Raw genomic sequence first — 16,353 nt, 5'->3', positions numbered from 1 at the left:
GTCTAGGAAACCTACTTCCCACTCAAGGAGGTATATGAAAGGCAGGTGAGGATAATGTCATTATACCAGCCAACTAGAGTAGATTAAAGTTTAAGTAAATGATTCATAAACCTCTTTTTGTTATTATTAATAACATACCACTTGGGAAACAACTCACAGAAGATTAAGAGTTATGAACATGTGGTTGAAAACACAACTCTTTTATAGTATGCATGACTCAATAAGGACAGGCAGCCACGTCCTGGGCCAAAGCTGTAGCCCCAGTAACCACAGAAACTCTCCTGGTTGCAGCAGGGTGTCTGAAGCACTCAGATTAGTGTTTACCACAGTTCATGGACATAGATAAAAATATAACTTGCTCCTAGAGAAATTCCTTGTTACCTAAAAGAGAGCTACCACACTACCACCTAGACTATGGTGAAGCACACTCCACCCAAAGAGTTTTGAGCCATTTTAACCCACCTCAATATCTATTCTGACTTAAAAACATGAAAATGGGCAACTCTGAATTTCAGAAACATACTCGAAGAAAAAGGAAATTAAAGACATTGAGGGCTGGGGATAGTGCTCAGGGGTAGAGTGCTTGCCTAGCACATGTGAGGCTCCTGGTTCCATCCACAACACTGAAGGAAAAAAGGCACTGGAATTATTAATACAGGAGAACTAGTCACACTATACAAAAATCAATGTAACTATACTGATAAAGCAATACACTATTATTGTGCACTCGCTTAATAGTTCCCATCAGTGTGAGACTTGCCAAATTTATGCTCTAAAAAACCAATGAATTCAAAGAATTAATATTCTTCAAATGTAAGGAAAAGTGTCTTTCTGATTACACACAACCTGGTTTTTAATGCTTTGACCAACGGCTTAGATATTCTCTTACCATTCTTAGTGACTTCTGTCACCAAAAATGGTGACTCCTATCAAAATCATCCATAGTGATTTTTGTATTTGTTTTATTTTGAATGCTGAGAACCCACCTAGACCTACTGCCCCAAATTTCAGGGAAGGTACTCAAACATCACCTTCTCAGGGGTTCCTCATGCACATTAAAAACTAAAAACTACAGCCCTAAATCATAGCAGATATCAAATCCATCTACCGGCTTTCCCAAACAAGGGAAACACACACACACACACACACACACACACACACACGGGTAGTGTTACTTTGTTAATTTAAGGTCAGTGAGTACAAGATTTTCCCAAAGTCTACTGGACTTACTCCAAAAATGCTGAGAGAAATTGCAAAGAGATCCATCCCCAGGGAGGCTGATTTGCACTCCTATGTGCTAATGTAAGACTAATTCTGTAAATGGATTGGTTTTGTGCCTTACTGTTAGAAATTTAATCTGTCTTCTCTTGTTTAATAGAAGAAGGGATAATTACTAAGAGACAAATCAGTACAAAGTGAAGAAACTGACTTAAGGTTTTTGTTCTCAATGTATATCTCCAGGGCAAACAACATGAAGAGCTCTCTAGGTGGTGTTTTGAGAATCTGAGAAAAGAAATCACTTTAGGTTCAAATAAGAGATCTGCAGTAACATTTCTACTAAATCTGTTATGAAAAGGAGACTGTTTTCTAAAGGAGTTTATCTCAACTCTCCACATAACACAAAAGTAGAGCACAGTTGACCTCACAATCTCAATCAGTAGGAATGAAGGAGTTCCAGTTTCTCCTGTGTCTTTTTTTATATATAGCAAATAAGGGCATTTTTTTATTTTTTATTTTTATTTTCTTTTTATGTGGTTCTGAGGATCGAACCTGGGGCCTCACATGTACGAGGCAAGCGCTCAGTCACTGAGCCACAATCCCAGCCCCTCTCCTGTGTCTTCTTTAAGAAAAAAAAAAATGGCTGATGCAAGGGGATCCCAAAATAAATAGACAGCCATTTTGTCTTAAAATGAATATTCTTACATATAAGAAGAAAAACAATTTCAGAAGTACACCAAAATGTGAACAGCAGTAGCCTGAGTAATGACATTAGAGGAGATTTTTGTTTTCTTCTTTCCTTCTAAATTTCCTAAATATTTCTGTAGTAAGCATGCTACCCACTAAAATAGGATAATTTTTTAAAATATTTATTTTTTAGTTGTAGGTGGACACAATATCTTTATTTTATTTTTATGTGGTACTGAGGATCAAACCCAGTGCCTCATGCATGGTAGGCGAGTGCTCTATCTCTGAGCCACAACCCCAGCCCAAAATAGGATAATTTATGTTCAAAATACTATCTGAATTCAGGGACATGACCAATGCAGGGGGAGGGGAGGTGCTGTTAGCAAATGTATAAGTATGGGCAACCGCACTCAAAGAGCTAAAATCTTTTATAGTGATAAATCATCGTCATGTAAAGCAGAATAAATACACAAGACTATGAGAGGCAATATAGATAGTCCCCTAAGGTATTCCACAGTTCATTAGTAAGTCAGCTATTTAGAACTTAGAAATCATTTCTCCAAAGAAACAATGCTATAAAGAGAGGTTAAGCTCTCAAGCAGTCCACGAAAAGCCAATTTATCTCTTAACGTTGAACCTAATGCCCACGTCTAGCTGTAAGAGCAAAAGGTATGCAATAAATATCTGCTGATTACCTGTGCAAATAACCGAACTATAATATTACCAAGTCAAACCAGCCCAGCACTAGGCACATGGTAAATGCACAAAAATGACTGTGATTTATTTTTTTAAACAGGATTAGGCTTTCCCACTCTGAGACACATTCTCATGTTTATGGCCTATTGGTATGACTTCCCCAGGCACTCTGGCAAGGGAGAGAGATGGAAAATGCCAATCCAAAGGACTTGGGGAGTAAGTGCTGGGGGGAATCCCAAGACACTGGGTGTGGCACTAAAGAAAGTCAATGTGAAACAAAACAGGCTGGACCTCTGCTGTCAAAGCTCCCTGAGTCTACACTGGACCCCAGATTTGAAACAAGGCAAGCACAGAGTCAGAAGGGAGGAAGAGATCCCGTCAGAAGCTTCAGGTCCCAGAGGCATACTACTCATGGCTGTGGATTTGTTTGGTGAAGTTACTCCAAGCACAATCCCACCATGGGGATCAGATGTAGAATTTGGGGGGCCCAGTGTAAAACAAAAACGTAGGTTGTCTTAGTCAAAAACAGTTAAGAACTTCAAGACAACACAGAGCTTTAACCAAGCACAGGTCCTTCTGAGCACAGGGTCTTTTAGTCACTTTTGGGCCGCACGCCCAGGAGGCTGCTGGCTCTGGCCACCATAGAACCTTTGCACCTACTGTTCTCTGCCTGCAGTCAATGTGAAATGTTGATTGCCCATGCCCCACATCTCTTCATGCCTGCTTCCTCCCCTCCTTGTCTTCCATGAAAAGTGATCTTGCCAAGAAACGCCTTGCTGGACAGCACCATTAAAATTATAGCCCCTACCCTACTACAGTCCCGCTCGAGCCCCCTATCTGCTTTTTTCCCAGAGCATTTATTATTTGAGAACTGTCTAGCTCCCTCTTTCCTGGAATGTAGACTATAAATTTTCAGTCTTGTTCACTGCTGTATCCTTGGTGCCTAAGAACAGTGCCTGATACTAAGTTAAGCCATTTAATAAGTTAGTTAAGCCTCTTAACATGTATTGTGGAATGAATGAACCCATGACCCTTCCAGCCATCAGAACTTTCCAGTGAAAACATGACCTAAGTTACAATTGACATATACACAGACTATTTCAAATGCACTAAGTAGAGACCTGCTAATGCATGAAAAAAAAAAATGACACTGACAATAAGACCTTTTTCAGTTAGGGGAGTGGAGAAATTTGGACTGAAGGGATCATCAAGGAAGAGTTAACACAAGAGGGGGAATTCAAGATGAGCCTTAAAAGGAAGACAAAGGGTAATAAGAGGAAGGGGAGTCATTCCAGGTATGCCAGCACATGACTCCACACCAGGAGAGAACCAGTCAACAGCACAATCTGAAACTCAATGCTGGTCCACCGACTCTAAGCCCAGGACCACACCCAGGCTGTGCTGGCTCCATTAATGTTGTTCTTTAAGTTAGAAGAGGTGGTCTCCAAGGGCAGGAACTGTATCAATTCTGTTGATTGCCCATGCCCCAGCACCTACCTGATCAACAAGTATACAGAGACAGATGAACAGAAAACAGTCCTACAGTGCTGCTCCAAACAGCCACCTAAAGTGGACATCAGTAATGGCCACAGTTGCTTGCCCCACATTCATTCTCTCTTCTCTTCCCACTCAATGTGATTTAAATGGGACTGACCCCACCCTTATCTTCAGGAGTGGGCATTAAATGCAAGCCTGGACAATTTTAAGCAGAAATTGGCTCCAAATTGGTCACATGACCCAATTTGGCCCAATAAGAACTTAGGTTCATGATATCTGTTGCATACCACAGAAAACACACTCCTTACTCTCCCCCTGTATTGCCAAGCTGGTAGAATGTAGGACTGCAGATGCTGGCCATTTTGTCCCTAGTGGGGGAGAGACTGCTGCAAGTAAAACCAACAAAGGAAAGCGGTACTAAGAGGAGGCTTCCAGTCATGTTATGTTAACACCCAGAACAAGCACAACCACCTAGAGGTTTTAGTCACATAAATTGATGGATTCCAATTTGGGCTTTTTAAGACAATTTGAGTTGGGGGGAGATCTGATATGCTACCTAAACAAAAATGGGACCAAGCAATCATACTCAAGTGGCTCCACTAACCTAAGGAGCCTGGGTTTATGGACAGGATGAAAGACTAAAACAAACTGCCTACTGCCTCTGGAATTTGGACAAGGGGGATGCCATTTCTTTCATTAGTTTAACCATATGTTAAACCAAGTGCCAATTTAGATATTCCTACCTCATTACCTAAACAGAGATGGTTTCTAGGTGCAATTATTAAAAGCCTCATAAGTCAGATGAGGTAGTGTAAATTCCAGCTATTCAAGAGGCTCACAAGTTCAAGGTCAGCCTAGTTTTTTGTCTCAAAATAAAATGGACTGTGGATGAGCTCAGTGGTAGCCCCTGGGTTCAATGCCAAGCACTTGTGGGGAGAGAAAGAAGACCAGGCTCAGGAGAAGTTATTTCTAAATTTCATTTCAGCTGCACTTGTCCATCAACATTCTGGCCTATTCCTAGCCAGATAACATTCCAAGTCTGTTCAACTGCTCAACAAAAGGAACTCAACTTTTGGCTGATAACTTAGGTGCTTTCACTATGGTGATGATATGGAAGTCTGAAGTGGAAGAGACTAGCCAAAACCATAACAGGATGCACGAGTAGAAGCCAGTTGCCAAAAGTTGGGGGTGAAGTTTACCATTTTTATTTCCCTTTCATGACTACTATGTCAGTCTCTGGGAACAGTTTCTGGGAAGTCCCAAAGGAACATAATCTTTCCAGAGTACAACTACTTTGGAAAATATCAACATCTACCAAGGCTGTTACCTGCATGCTTTATGACCTAGTAATTCCACTCCTTGGTGAATTCCAAACATACACACACACACACACACACCAAAAGATGTATAAAATGTTCGTAGCAGTGCTGTTCCCAATAGCCCCAAGCTGGCTCTTAACAAACTAGTTATCAATAATGCCCATCAACAGTAGCATGAATAAATAAAATGTGGTAAATTCACATAGATCAATCTCACATGCACAAGAACCACCACACAAGAGTAGACACAGTATGATTCCACTTAAATGTAGTTCAAGCTTGGTGTTAGAAGTCAGGTGAGTGTTTACCCTGAGGTGAAAAAGCACATGGGGGCAGGGATGGTTCTGCCAAGCTAGTGATGCTGTTCTGTAATCTGCCTGCTGCTTCCATGCTCACGAACTCTTCAAAATGCATCAAGCTGTGCAGTTATGATTGGTATACTTCAAAGTGTGATTTAAAAAAAAAAAACTTTTAAAAGTGAAAAAACAAAAACAAAGAGAGCCATATTTCAAGAAAGATAATTCCTACCCTGACATGTTTAATGTCAGCTGCCACCATGAAACAAATTCTACAAACTATGATAAAATCTGGAAAAAATACACAACAAAATGCCTGAAAAAAAGATACTGCTGGGGCGGAAAAAGAATTGAACAGGCAATACCTAGCCTGCTTCACTCAGTTGCATTACCTGTCTGGACCCTGTGGGTGATAGGGTTTGCAACCACTGATGCAGGTAGCCAAGCTTTTTCTGTAAATCATAACATCCGTTCTCAGACCAAAGATACTGGATGGGTTTACTGACCCTAACCAAGGTACTTTCCTAATCCTCAGGTTCCAAGTGCAGTTGAAAATGGCCACCGTGGAGGGTTACTGGGAGAACTGAATGAAGTCTCTGAGCCCTTAAGACAGCACCAAGGAGAGAGTACACCTGTGCTTAATGAACAACTACTACTTTGTAGCTGTTATTTATAATTATTAAGTATTGTTTAAAAAAATCAGAGATGCCCCAACTTGGATGCTGCCTCATCTAATGTGGTGACTATGAAGGGAACAGAGAAGCCCACCAGGTCTCATCCCAGGGAATTAGTGCAGGCTTTTTTCGGACTACATATTAGATTCTAATGTGCTCCCTGGATCCTTCCCAAAGGAGGGTCCTTCCTTTTTTGCACACTTGATTTATTTCTCCACTATTCTTGGGAACAATGTCTATGACTATTACAGCTGGAAAGCCTTGAGAATCAGGATTTAAAATTCAAAGGAAGAAAGAACAATGTCTCAAATGTGTCTGATCATTCTAATCATCAGATCTGGGGCTCTCTTCCCTGACCACTGATTTCATAGGTCTGAGGAAGACCCAGGACCTATATTTCAATAAGGCCTCAGGTAATTCTTATGCCAACTCAAGTTTAACCTGGTGAATTAGAAGTCAAAAGACCTTACTCTAATTTCAATTCCCATTATTTGTTGACTGGGTAACCCTGGACAAATCAGAAAATTTTTGTCTCTTCATTTGTAAAAGGGATTGTTGTATTAAAAGTAAGTCAGGGGGCTGCGATTGTGGCTCAGCAGTAGAGCACTTGCCTTGCAAGTGTGAGGCACTGGGTTTGATTCTCAGCACCACATATAGATAAACAAAATAAAGGTCCATCAACAACTAAAAAAATAAAAAATTTTAAAAAAATAAGAGCACAGAAACAGACATTTGTTTTTTAAAAAAAAAAAAAGTTATGTTACTTGAATAAAACTACACACTACATAAAAATAAGCCATTAATTCTTGGAACAACTCCCACTACACAATAATTCCCAACTGGAAAGCTGTAGAAGGTTCTTTTGAAACTCGTGTAAATCAGGCTATTAAAGCTTAATGTCCTCTTCCAATTCTTAACCTGGGAGCCATGGATAAGTGCCAGGTAGTCCTGATCCTCCCACCTTGGTGAAGGGGGCCATTTTTATGGCAGGCCTCCAGATTCTCCAAAAGATCTATGCCCCCTCAAAACAACCTCCATCCTAATGATCCTGCCTAAAGGATTTTTCCTCCTTTTCTTCCTTTTTCCACTTTAATTTTTTGAAGTTGGAAAAAAATTAAATACAAGCAGTACACAGAGAAAAGTTAAAAGCAATTATTTCTTTCTCACTGTGGCTCAGGAGCTGAGGCAGGAGGACCCCAAGTTCAAAGCCAGCCTCAGCAAAGGCGAGGCGCTAAGCAACTTCGAGACCCTGTCTCTAAATAAAATACAAAATAAGGGCTGGTAATGTGGCTCAGGGGTCAAATGCCCCAGAGTTCAATTCTTTCCTATCCATTTCCTAGGCCTTCTTTCTCCAAAGACAGCCTCTGTTAAAAAGTTTAGGTATCTACTTTCTTGAGTTCTCGAACTCCTACTGACATTTTGGGCGGTTAATTTTTTCGTGGGTCTATTCTATGCATCGTAGGACGTTTTCGAGCAAACACTGGATGTCCAGAGCTTGCACGCTCACACCCACTGAAGCACCCCAAGATGTCTGCAGACACTGACAAATCTGGGGACCAAGCAGCCTCGGGTCTGCAACCTATGCACACACGAACATAGGTGAGTACACGACTACTCTTTTTTATTTTACTTTTTTTCCAGTCGGTGGCCCACAGAGAAAGTTGCTTTACAACTCCTGAGTGGTTAGTTCCGGAGCGGGGGCAGGCCCGGGGCCTCGGCAGCAGGCGACCGCCACTCACCAGGTCGCGGATGAGCTGATCCACCAGCTGCTCCCCGCCCCCCGCGGCTTCGCGGACAGGAGGGGAGCGGGAACGGCTCGCCGCGTCCTGCCTCTCGGCCCGGGTCGCCCGCACCGCCGGGGGCCGCCCCGCGCCCTCCAGGAGGCCCTGAGCCAACGCCAGGTACCCCGAGGCCTGCTCGCCGCGGCCGGGAGCCACCTCGGCCCGCCGCGGCCGCCGCTCGGCAGCCTCAGGCCGCCGCCGCTTCCTCAGCGCCTGGGCCTGCGCCAGCTCTTCCTGCCAGCGCCGACGGAACTCTTCCAGGCTGTGATCGTCCATTGTCGCTGCTCTGGAGCCTCCGTGTCCTCCTCAGCCCCGCCAAGTGCCACGGGATAGTCCCTCCGCGGGAAGTGTCCGCCGCTGCCGGAAACCGCTGCGGGTGCGGCTCTTAGGTTCCGGGCGGCGATCACGCCCGAGCCACGCCCCCTCGCTCTGCCGGGGGTGGCCCGGATGCTTCGGCTTTTACTGCGAACCGCGTTTGCCAAGGCCGGACTTTGCGCCAATCATTTCCCTTCATTCAAGAAATATGCACTGAACAACTACTATACGCCAGGCATTGAGAATTTAGCATGTAAATCTACCCGCCCCCAAATATCCCAGACTTTTTGGAGTTGTCATTCAAGTGGGAGGGAAGATTTTAAACAAATACGAATGTTTGAATCAGTATTAGGAAAGAAAAAGTAATAAAAGTGGTTGACCACGGGAGGGGATGCATGATGGAGGACGGTTGGTGGGGGCCTCTCTAAGGAAATGGCATTTCAACTAAGAGCCAAATAAGGGGGAAAAAAAAAAAACAGCCATGGGACTATCAGACCTCAAGAGAAATTTCTAGAAGGAATCACACAACTTAAAGAGCGTTAGGTGGAAAAGAAAGTGGCCTACGGTTCCATCCGTCTTGAAAATGCTTTGCACCCACCCTTTTCTGGGCAGGGAATTTTCCTCCCCACCAGACAAGGCCTACACATCTTCCAGATGTACACGCACACCCCACTTGCTCTTGCAAACCCCGTAAATATATAAAAATTAAAAAAAACTTCAGGCCCCTCCCTCGCATTCATTTTCATAGCATCCTGCATTTCTCATTATAAAACATAGTGCAATTTTATAATTTTATATTTGTGTGAGTATTAATACATCCTTTCCTTCTAGACTGACAACTCCTAACTTGGAAGCTGGGATTAGTAGGCACTGAATAAACATGTAAGGAATGACTAGCAGCCCTCTGAGATGAGAGCTATTGCTCTCAGTTTACAGGTGAGAAAACCGAAGTACAAAAGCTTGAGAAACTTGTCCAAAATCAAGAAAGAAAGAGAGAGAGAGAGAGAGAGCCCGAAGGAGAGAAGGACTCTAGACCTAACTTGTTAATCATTAAATCACTCAGCCCACATCCCTAAGTCATCTAGGAACCAGGTACCAACCTCTGATTACCATGACTTTTTTTACTGTAATGATATGAATAGCATGGATGTTAATAGCCTTGGCTCCAGGGCAGATAAACCAATCCCAGTCTTCATTTTCGTGGGTCCTATTCTTTCAGCATTTCCACTTGTAAGAATTTAAGAATTTGGCCCTGCGGTGGTGCGTGTAATGCCAGCCGCTGGGGAGGCTGAGGCAGGAGGATTGTGAGTTCAAAGACAGCCTCAGCAATTTAGCCAGGCCCCAAGCAATTCAGTGAGACTTTCCTCTAAATAAAATACAAAAAGAAATGGGCTGGGGATATGGTTCAGTGGTTAAGACCCTGGGTTCAATCCGGGTACAAAAAAAAAAAAGAATTTTTCTAGTCGGGCTCTGTCGCTCACTCCTGTAATACTAGCAGCTCAGGAGGCTGAGATAGGAGGATCACGAGTTCAAAGCCAGCCTCAGCAATGGCAAAGCACTTAGTAACTCAGTGAGACCCTGTGTCCTAATAAAATACGAAATAGAAACGGGGATGTGGCTCAGTGGTTGAATGTCCCCCTGAATGGTTGAGTTCAATCCTTGGTACAAAAAAATAAAAATGTATCCTAAAAGCAGAAAATCGAGAATAAGTGTAAAGAATACTTAAGTGAATGTTTATTGAATGTTTATAGTACTGAAAACCCCACAATGGGATGTTGGGTAAATAATTATGCTCCATTAGAATGTAAGAAAGATCCTGACCATAAGGCCAGCTGCATAGGAGCAGAGGTCTGACCTAGTTTGTTCCTTTCTGTGTTTTTACTTTACAGATGAGGAAACCAAACTGCATTTGGGCTGTAGCCGCTGCTTACTATGTAATGAATAAGTACTGTAAATGAGATACTGTGAAGCTATGAAATCTCACACCGTTGAAGAAAATGTCATCCTCACATGAAGATTTTCACAATATAGCAAAAGTTTAAAAAAGAAAAGTCAGGGTATATATCAATTATCTATGTGCTAGTTGGTTTTCCGTTGTTGATAACCTAATCCCCCAGACAGGATAAGTTTTAAGGAAAAGAGGTTTATTGGGGCTCGTGGTTCTGGAGGTACCCTGTGGGGGCTTCAACCCAGGGAACAGATTCATGGTCCCAGCACACAGAAGAAGAGGCAAGAGGCAGTTAGGATAGTAGATATGCTTTAGAGGTGGCCACAGCTCAGGCTTCCAGCCAGTCCCATTTTGCCCCCGTTGAGCCCCTGAGGCTTTTCCATGGCCCCTTTGCAGACTAAAAAGAAGGCACACTGCCAACAGGCTACCTAAGGGGGCACGTGCTCACAAGTAGTGCTTACGACCTTGAGTCTATACACTGAGTCACAGTTTGTCTAACTAACCATAACAGAGCTGGTTCCCAGCCCTGGCTACACACTAAAAACCTAATGGAGCCCACCAGAAGCCTCAGCCAGGGAGCCTAACTAGACATTTTGACCTGCCCCAACAGGAAATCAAAGGTCTCAGGACCAACTCTGGTCTTATTCCTGACAGAAGGTAGCATCTCATAGCACCAGGCAGGGAACATGTAGTTCTATGTCCGTCTCTTCTGATCTCTTTTCTTTTTGTTTAGCCACCAAGACTCAATTGTGGGGGCCTCCACCTTAATGGCTGTAATCCTGATCACCTTCCAAAGGCCCCACCTCTGAACACCACAGTTGATTGGGTTTCCAACTCTGGACACCTCACACTGCAGATTAAATATGAACCCTTAGGGACACAAACTATATTAAAGCCTTAGCAAGACAGTGTGATCCCCTTTATTGTGTATGCATTTTAAAAGGAAGAATATTCCTTTTCTAGAATTCCTAAATTCTAACAGAAGAGATCTCTAGAGAAAACAGGATTGTTCGTGATTTTAGAGTTCTTTATCTACACATTCTAATTTTCTACCATTCATGTTGTCCTAGCTAGAGTTCCCCCGGGAACCAAGACTTGATTCCTGCGCTTGAACGCAACTAGTTTATTTGGAAAAGTGATTCCAGGAAATGGAGTCAAAACCCAAGAAGACTGAAAGAGGGACAGCTGATCTGAAGAACAGTCTTGTTCTATTTTTTTGGTACGGGGGATTGAACCCATGCCCCCAGCCCTTTTTTATTTATTTATTTTTTTTGAGATAGGGTCTCACTGAGTTGTCCAGGCTGTCCTCCAACCTGTCTGTCCTCCTACCTCAGCCTCCTGAGTCACTGGGATTACAGGTATGCTCCACCGCAACCAGCCCCCCAGAGTATTCTTGGGTTGATCCAGCCATGGGCTCCACCCTCACCCAGGATCTTCTAAGGAACTTTAAGAATACACTTTGGGAGTGTCCTCCCAAGAGACAAAGGGAAAATTTATCCAAAAATTCTCATACCTCGTTGGAGAAAAGTTGAAGCCAGGAGTATTTTTTAATATATTTTATTTGTTCTAATTAATTATACATGACAGTAGAATGCATTTTGACCCATCATACATAAATGGTTAAGGCAGGAGTAAAAAAAAAAAATTTTTTTTTGGTACCAGGGATGCTTACCATGAGCCACATACCCAGTCCCCCCATTTTTTAATTTTAAGACAGAGTTTCCCTAAATTGCAGAGGGCCTTGCTAAATTGCTGAGGCTGGCTTTGAACTTGCAATCCTCTTGCCTCAGCCTCCCAAATTGCTGAGATTACAGGCATATGCCAATGAGTCCCCCTAAACCAGGAGTATATTTTTTTTAAAGAGAGAGAGAGAATTTTTTTTAATATTTATTTTTTAGTTTTCGGCAGACACAACATCTTTATTTGTATGTGGTGCTGAGGATCGAACCCCGTGCCACGCTCACATCCCCAGCCCCCAGGAGTATTTTTTAACAACTTCCACTTCCAAGCTGGATATAAGTAAATGAGTTCCCATTGATGTCCCATACCAACACAATGGAAATGCTCTGGGGTAAAAAGCAATAGATACTCTGCAGATAACAGTAGGGACTGTCAAGTTACTCATGCACCGAGTCAGTTGCTACAGATGTATAAAGTAAATAAATATGGATGGTTTTCTTCCTCTGTAAAGGTTTTATCATGCACAGAAAGGGGAGGGGCTCAGACCTTGGCAGCTGCTTTTTTCCTGGGGTCAGACATGGTTCACCTCTTTCTTCCTCTTGGTGTAGATGCATGTCCTCACCCTTTTCTTGATGAACTCAAAAACCCACTTGTCCTTGGAGAACTTGTGCAGCTCCAAGGCAAGCTGCTGGCGCAGCGCAAAGGCACACACCTCTGGTCCCCATAAACTTTGTGTACCGTTGCTGCACCTGCGGCAGCAGCAATGCCTTATCTTGCTTATGTTCTTGGTCCCTCTGTGGCCCTTGTCAAGTCCCACAGCCATGACCCAGCACAGAGCTATGGCTGCCAATCTGCAGTGTCTGCGGCCACTCACCTATCCTTTTTGTCATTAAAATAAAAACAATAAGCTGTTTCTCCCCAAACATTCAGCTGACCTCCCCCCAATCCAAAACATGCTTTATCTACTTGCGAGTCAAAAGCCAAATGTGGCTTTTCTGATATCCTTGGAATTTGTAGTACACCTAACATTTAAAATACAAAGCAAACTAGGGAATTTCAAACACCAAATTACACACACAAAAAAAAAAAAAAAAAGAAAAAGAAAAAGGAAAAAATTATACTGGTCTAGGTCAATGCTTCCTCTCACCCCTTTTAAAGGATTTTTATGGGGTCAGGTGCAGGCAGGCTGAGAGAACCAATAATCAGTGAAAGTTAGTGGAAAACAGAGAAAGAAACATGCTCAGAGGAAGACAAATATTGTTCTTTTCTCCGTGGTGCCTCCCAGGCCCTGATAATGTTTATGTAGATTTATTTTATGTCTTTCCAACAGTAAATCCCTGGGCCTCCATTTCCTCAAATGAAAAATCAAAGCATGTTCCCTTCAGAGTGCTGATAAAACGCCTGTAAAATTCCTAGCATCTCGTAGGGTAGGCACGTAGTAGGTATTCCAGAAACAACGGCTCTAATGGAGTCTTGGCAGATGGACGGTGAGTCAGACCTGTGCTCTGCAGGTCTGTTCCTCCACCGGCCCCACCTTTTTCCATATCAAAGGCGTTCATTGCAAGCTCAGTCCATTCAAGTTCTTTGATTTCAAGCAACAGACACCAGGATGTGCGGCTTAAGCAAAAAGGAATTGAATTTCAAGGGTGGCTCCCAAAGTTAAAGAGGCGTGAGCAGACCTTCAGAATGCCAAGAACCAGGTCAGGTTCCTGGGTTTCCATCAGAGGAGCTCCATAGGATGCACTCACTGGCCTGTCTTCCATCTTCTCTGTGACTCACATTCGCAAAGCAGGAAGTTCTCAGCGGGTGGCACGTGAGTGGGTGCTCACTTGGAGGGCAAACTCTCAGTTCCATTTAGTAAGTCAAAACCTCTGGGGCTGGGGATGTGGCTCAAGCGGTAGCGCGCTCACCTGGCATGCGTGCGGCCCGGGTTTGATCCTCAGCACCACATACCAACAAAGATGTTGTGTCTGCCGAGAACTAAAAAATAAAATATAAAAAAACAAAACAAAACAAAAAAACAAAACAAAACCTGTGTGGTGCAGCCCCAGCCAACTGTTTTAATAATCCCTCCGGGTGATTTGAATGTTCATGCCAGTGTGGGAAATCACACCCTTCAAATGGCCTGAGTCACATTCCCTGCTCTTGTTTAGAGGTTAGAGAGGGTCACAGCTAGAGAAGAGCAAGAAACAGAGGAGACAGAGTTCCCAAAGCTGAAGAAAGGGGGAAGGTTGAGGACCAAATTAAAACATCTGCAAGGCAGTCCTAGGAGGGGGACTGTGGGAATTCAGTCTTAGTGTCTCCCCAGGTTCTTCTCTGCCCATTATTGATAGGTGGTGTGTTCCCTTAGAAGTCCCAGCCCCTGCTGGGGTTGGGGCTCGGTGGTAGAGCACTTGCCTCCCATGTGTGAAGCCCTGGGATTCAACCCTCAGCACCACATAAAAATAAACAAATAAAAATAAAGATATTGTATCCATCTACAACTAAAATTTTTTTAAAAAGAAAAAAAGAAGTTCCAGCTCAACTTCTGCTGGACCCCCAGAAAGATGGCTGATGCAACCTTTTCCCAAATTCCTCCTGTCCCGCCTGCATGTTCCTCAGAACAGCTACACCCTGAACTGCAAAGGTTCAAAGCTTCTTTACTCCAGGGTCAGCTAGACTCCAAAAGGGATTGAGGATGGGGGACAAGATCGTAGATTGTTAATTTGTTTATTTTCATAAAAGGTAAGAAGGTATATTAGTCACCTGTTGCTGCTATAACAAATAAAGTAGCTTAAAGCAACCTGTAATTTTTCCCAATTCTATGCATGGAAATTCCAAAAATCAGTTCTGCTGGACTGAAGTCACAGTGTTAAAAGGCCCATATTCCCTCCAGAGACTCTAGAAGAGAATCCCTTTCTTGTCTATTTCTATTTCTAGTGGGGTAGGGACTGCCACAGGGACAAAGGGCAAATGCATTTGTGGGCCTTGGCTCATGTCCTGACAGCTGGCCCCAGGAGGTTGGTGCATGCCACCCTCACCAGGGTCAGTTTTGCGACATTGATGTCAGGGTGTGCTGCATGTGTTCTCTTGAACAGCTGCAGTATCATCTTTAGCAAAGGGTGAGATGCTTGAGTTGAGCACAACTAACACCCCATTAACATTTCCACTCCAGCAAATAACCAAGAACCTGAGCCCCCTTCTGTTCAGGGAGGCAGCCTGAGGCCTTCCTGTGAGAGCTGTGTTTCTCTTCCTAAACGGAAGCCCCCGAAGGCCCGAGAAGAGGCTTGCCTGCATGTTTGCTGGGATGGCTCCATTTAATTGACACCATCATCAGGTCCGAAGATCCCAGTCACTAGTACCACGTTTCTCACCTTCTTGGGCTTCTGACCCCTTCCCCCCACCTTCAAAGCCAGCATGGAAGCTTTTTTTTTTTTTTAATTTATTTTTTGATTTGTTGACGGGACTTTATTTTATTTACTTAGAGAACTGAACCCAGGCAAGTGCTCTGCTGCTGAGCCACCACCCCAGCCCCATCAAAATCTTCTTTTAGCTGTCACATCACCTTCTGTCTCTGTGTTCATATCTTTCCCCTCCCTCTTAGGAGACCAGTGATTGCACAGGGCCCACCTGGTAATCCAGAATAAACTTCCCACCAGATCCTTCATTTAATCACTTCTGCAAGAACATGGGAATGGAGGCCCTGGAGTCCATCCCCAGCATAATCATAATAATATAATTAATAATTCTATAATCCAGAATTATATTATTATGTGATCATATAATTACATATGTAATTATATAATTAATAATCCTATAATGATTATTAACAATTGTATAATATGTAATAATTATTTGTGGTTATTATATGATTATTTAAAATTATATTATTATTATTATTAAAAAGTTCATCTAAGGTAGCATTTTCAGGTTCTAGGGATTAGGACCTGGATATCTTTGGGGGCCATAGTTTAGTCTACCACAGAAGCACAGTGGTGACCACAAGCTCAAGTGCTTCTAGATGACTCCAGAACACAAAAGTGAAGCAAGATGGCCAAGTGTTGGGCCAGATGTTGGGCCACGCCAAGCTGCAGGAGGATGCCTGTCTAGAATGGGAAACCCATAAATACTTTGCTCCACTCAACTGCTGGATTTTAGCCTGGATTTGCAAAAACAAAACCAAACAAACAAAAAAATCAATACCTTGACTTTAAGTGTTAGCAACAAATTCCATTTTTTTAAAGGATAAAATTTTTTTATTAA

At 43.1% G+C, this 16,353-nt stretch overlaps 1 protein-coding gene across 2 annotated transcripts in view; it reads right to left on the bottom strand.

Annotated features, from left to right (window-relative positions):
* Positions 1-8,535, bottom strand: part of Fbxw8 (F-box and WD repeat domain containing 8) — a 111,941-nt gene extending 103,406 nt beyond the window's left edge. The window contains exon 1 of one of the 2 annotated variants that reach the window (XM_078039100.1): positions 8,127-8,535. In XM_078039100.1, coding sequence (XP_077895226.1) covers positions 8,127-8,444 — 318 coding nt within the window. In that variant the 5' untranslated portion in view covers positions 8,445-8,535. The remainder of the gene's footprint in view (positions 1-8,126) is intronic. The other variant, XM_078039099.1, reaches the window with a different exon arrangement.
* Between the last annotated feature and the right edge of the window lie 7,818 nt (positions 8,536-16,353).

This window comes from Ictidomys tridecemlineatus, chromosome 2 (assembly GCF_052094955.1).
Source record: "Ictidomys tridecemlineatus isolate mIctTri1 chromosome 2, mIctTri1.hap1, whole genome shotgun sequence".
NCBI classification, from domain to species: domain Eukaryota; kingdom Metazoa; phylum Chordata; class Mammalia; order Rodentia; family Sciuridae; genus Ictidomys; species Ictidomys tridecemlineatus.
The sequence above is the reverse complement of the archived record's forward strand: the minus strand, read 5'-3'. Positions and strand labels throughout refer to the sequence as shown.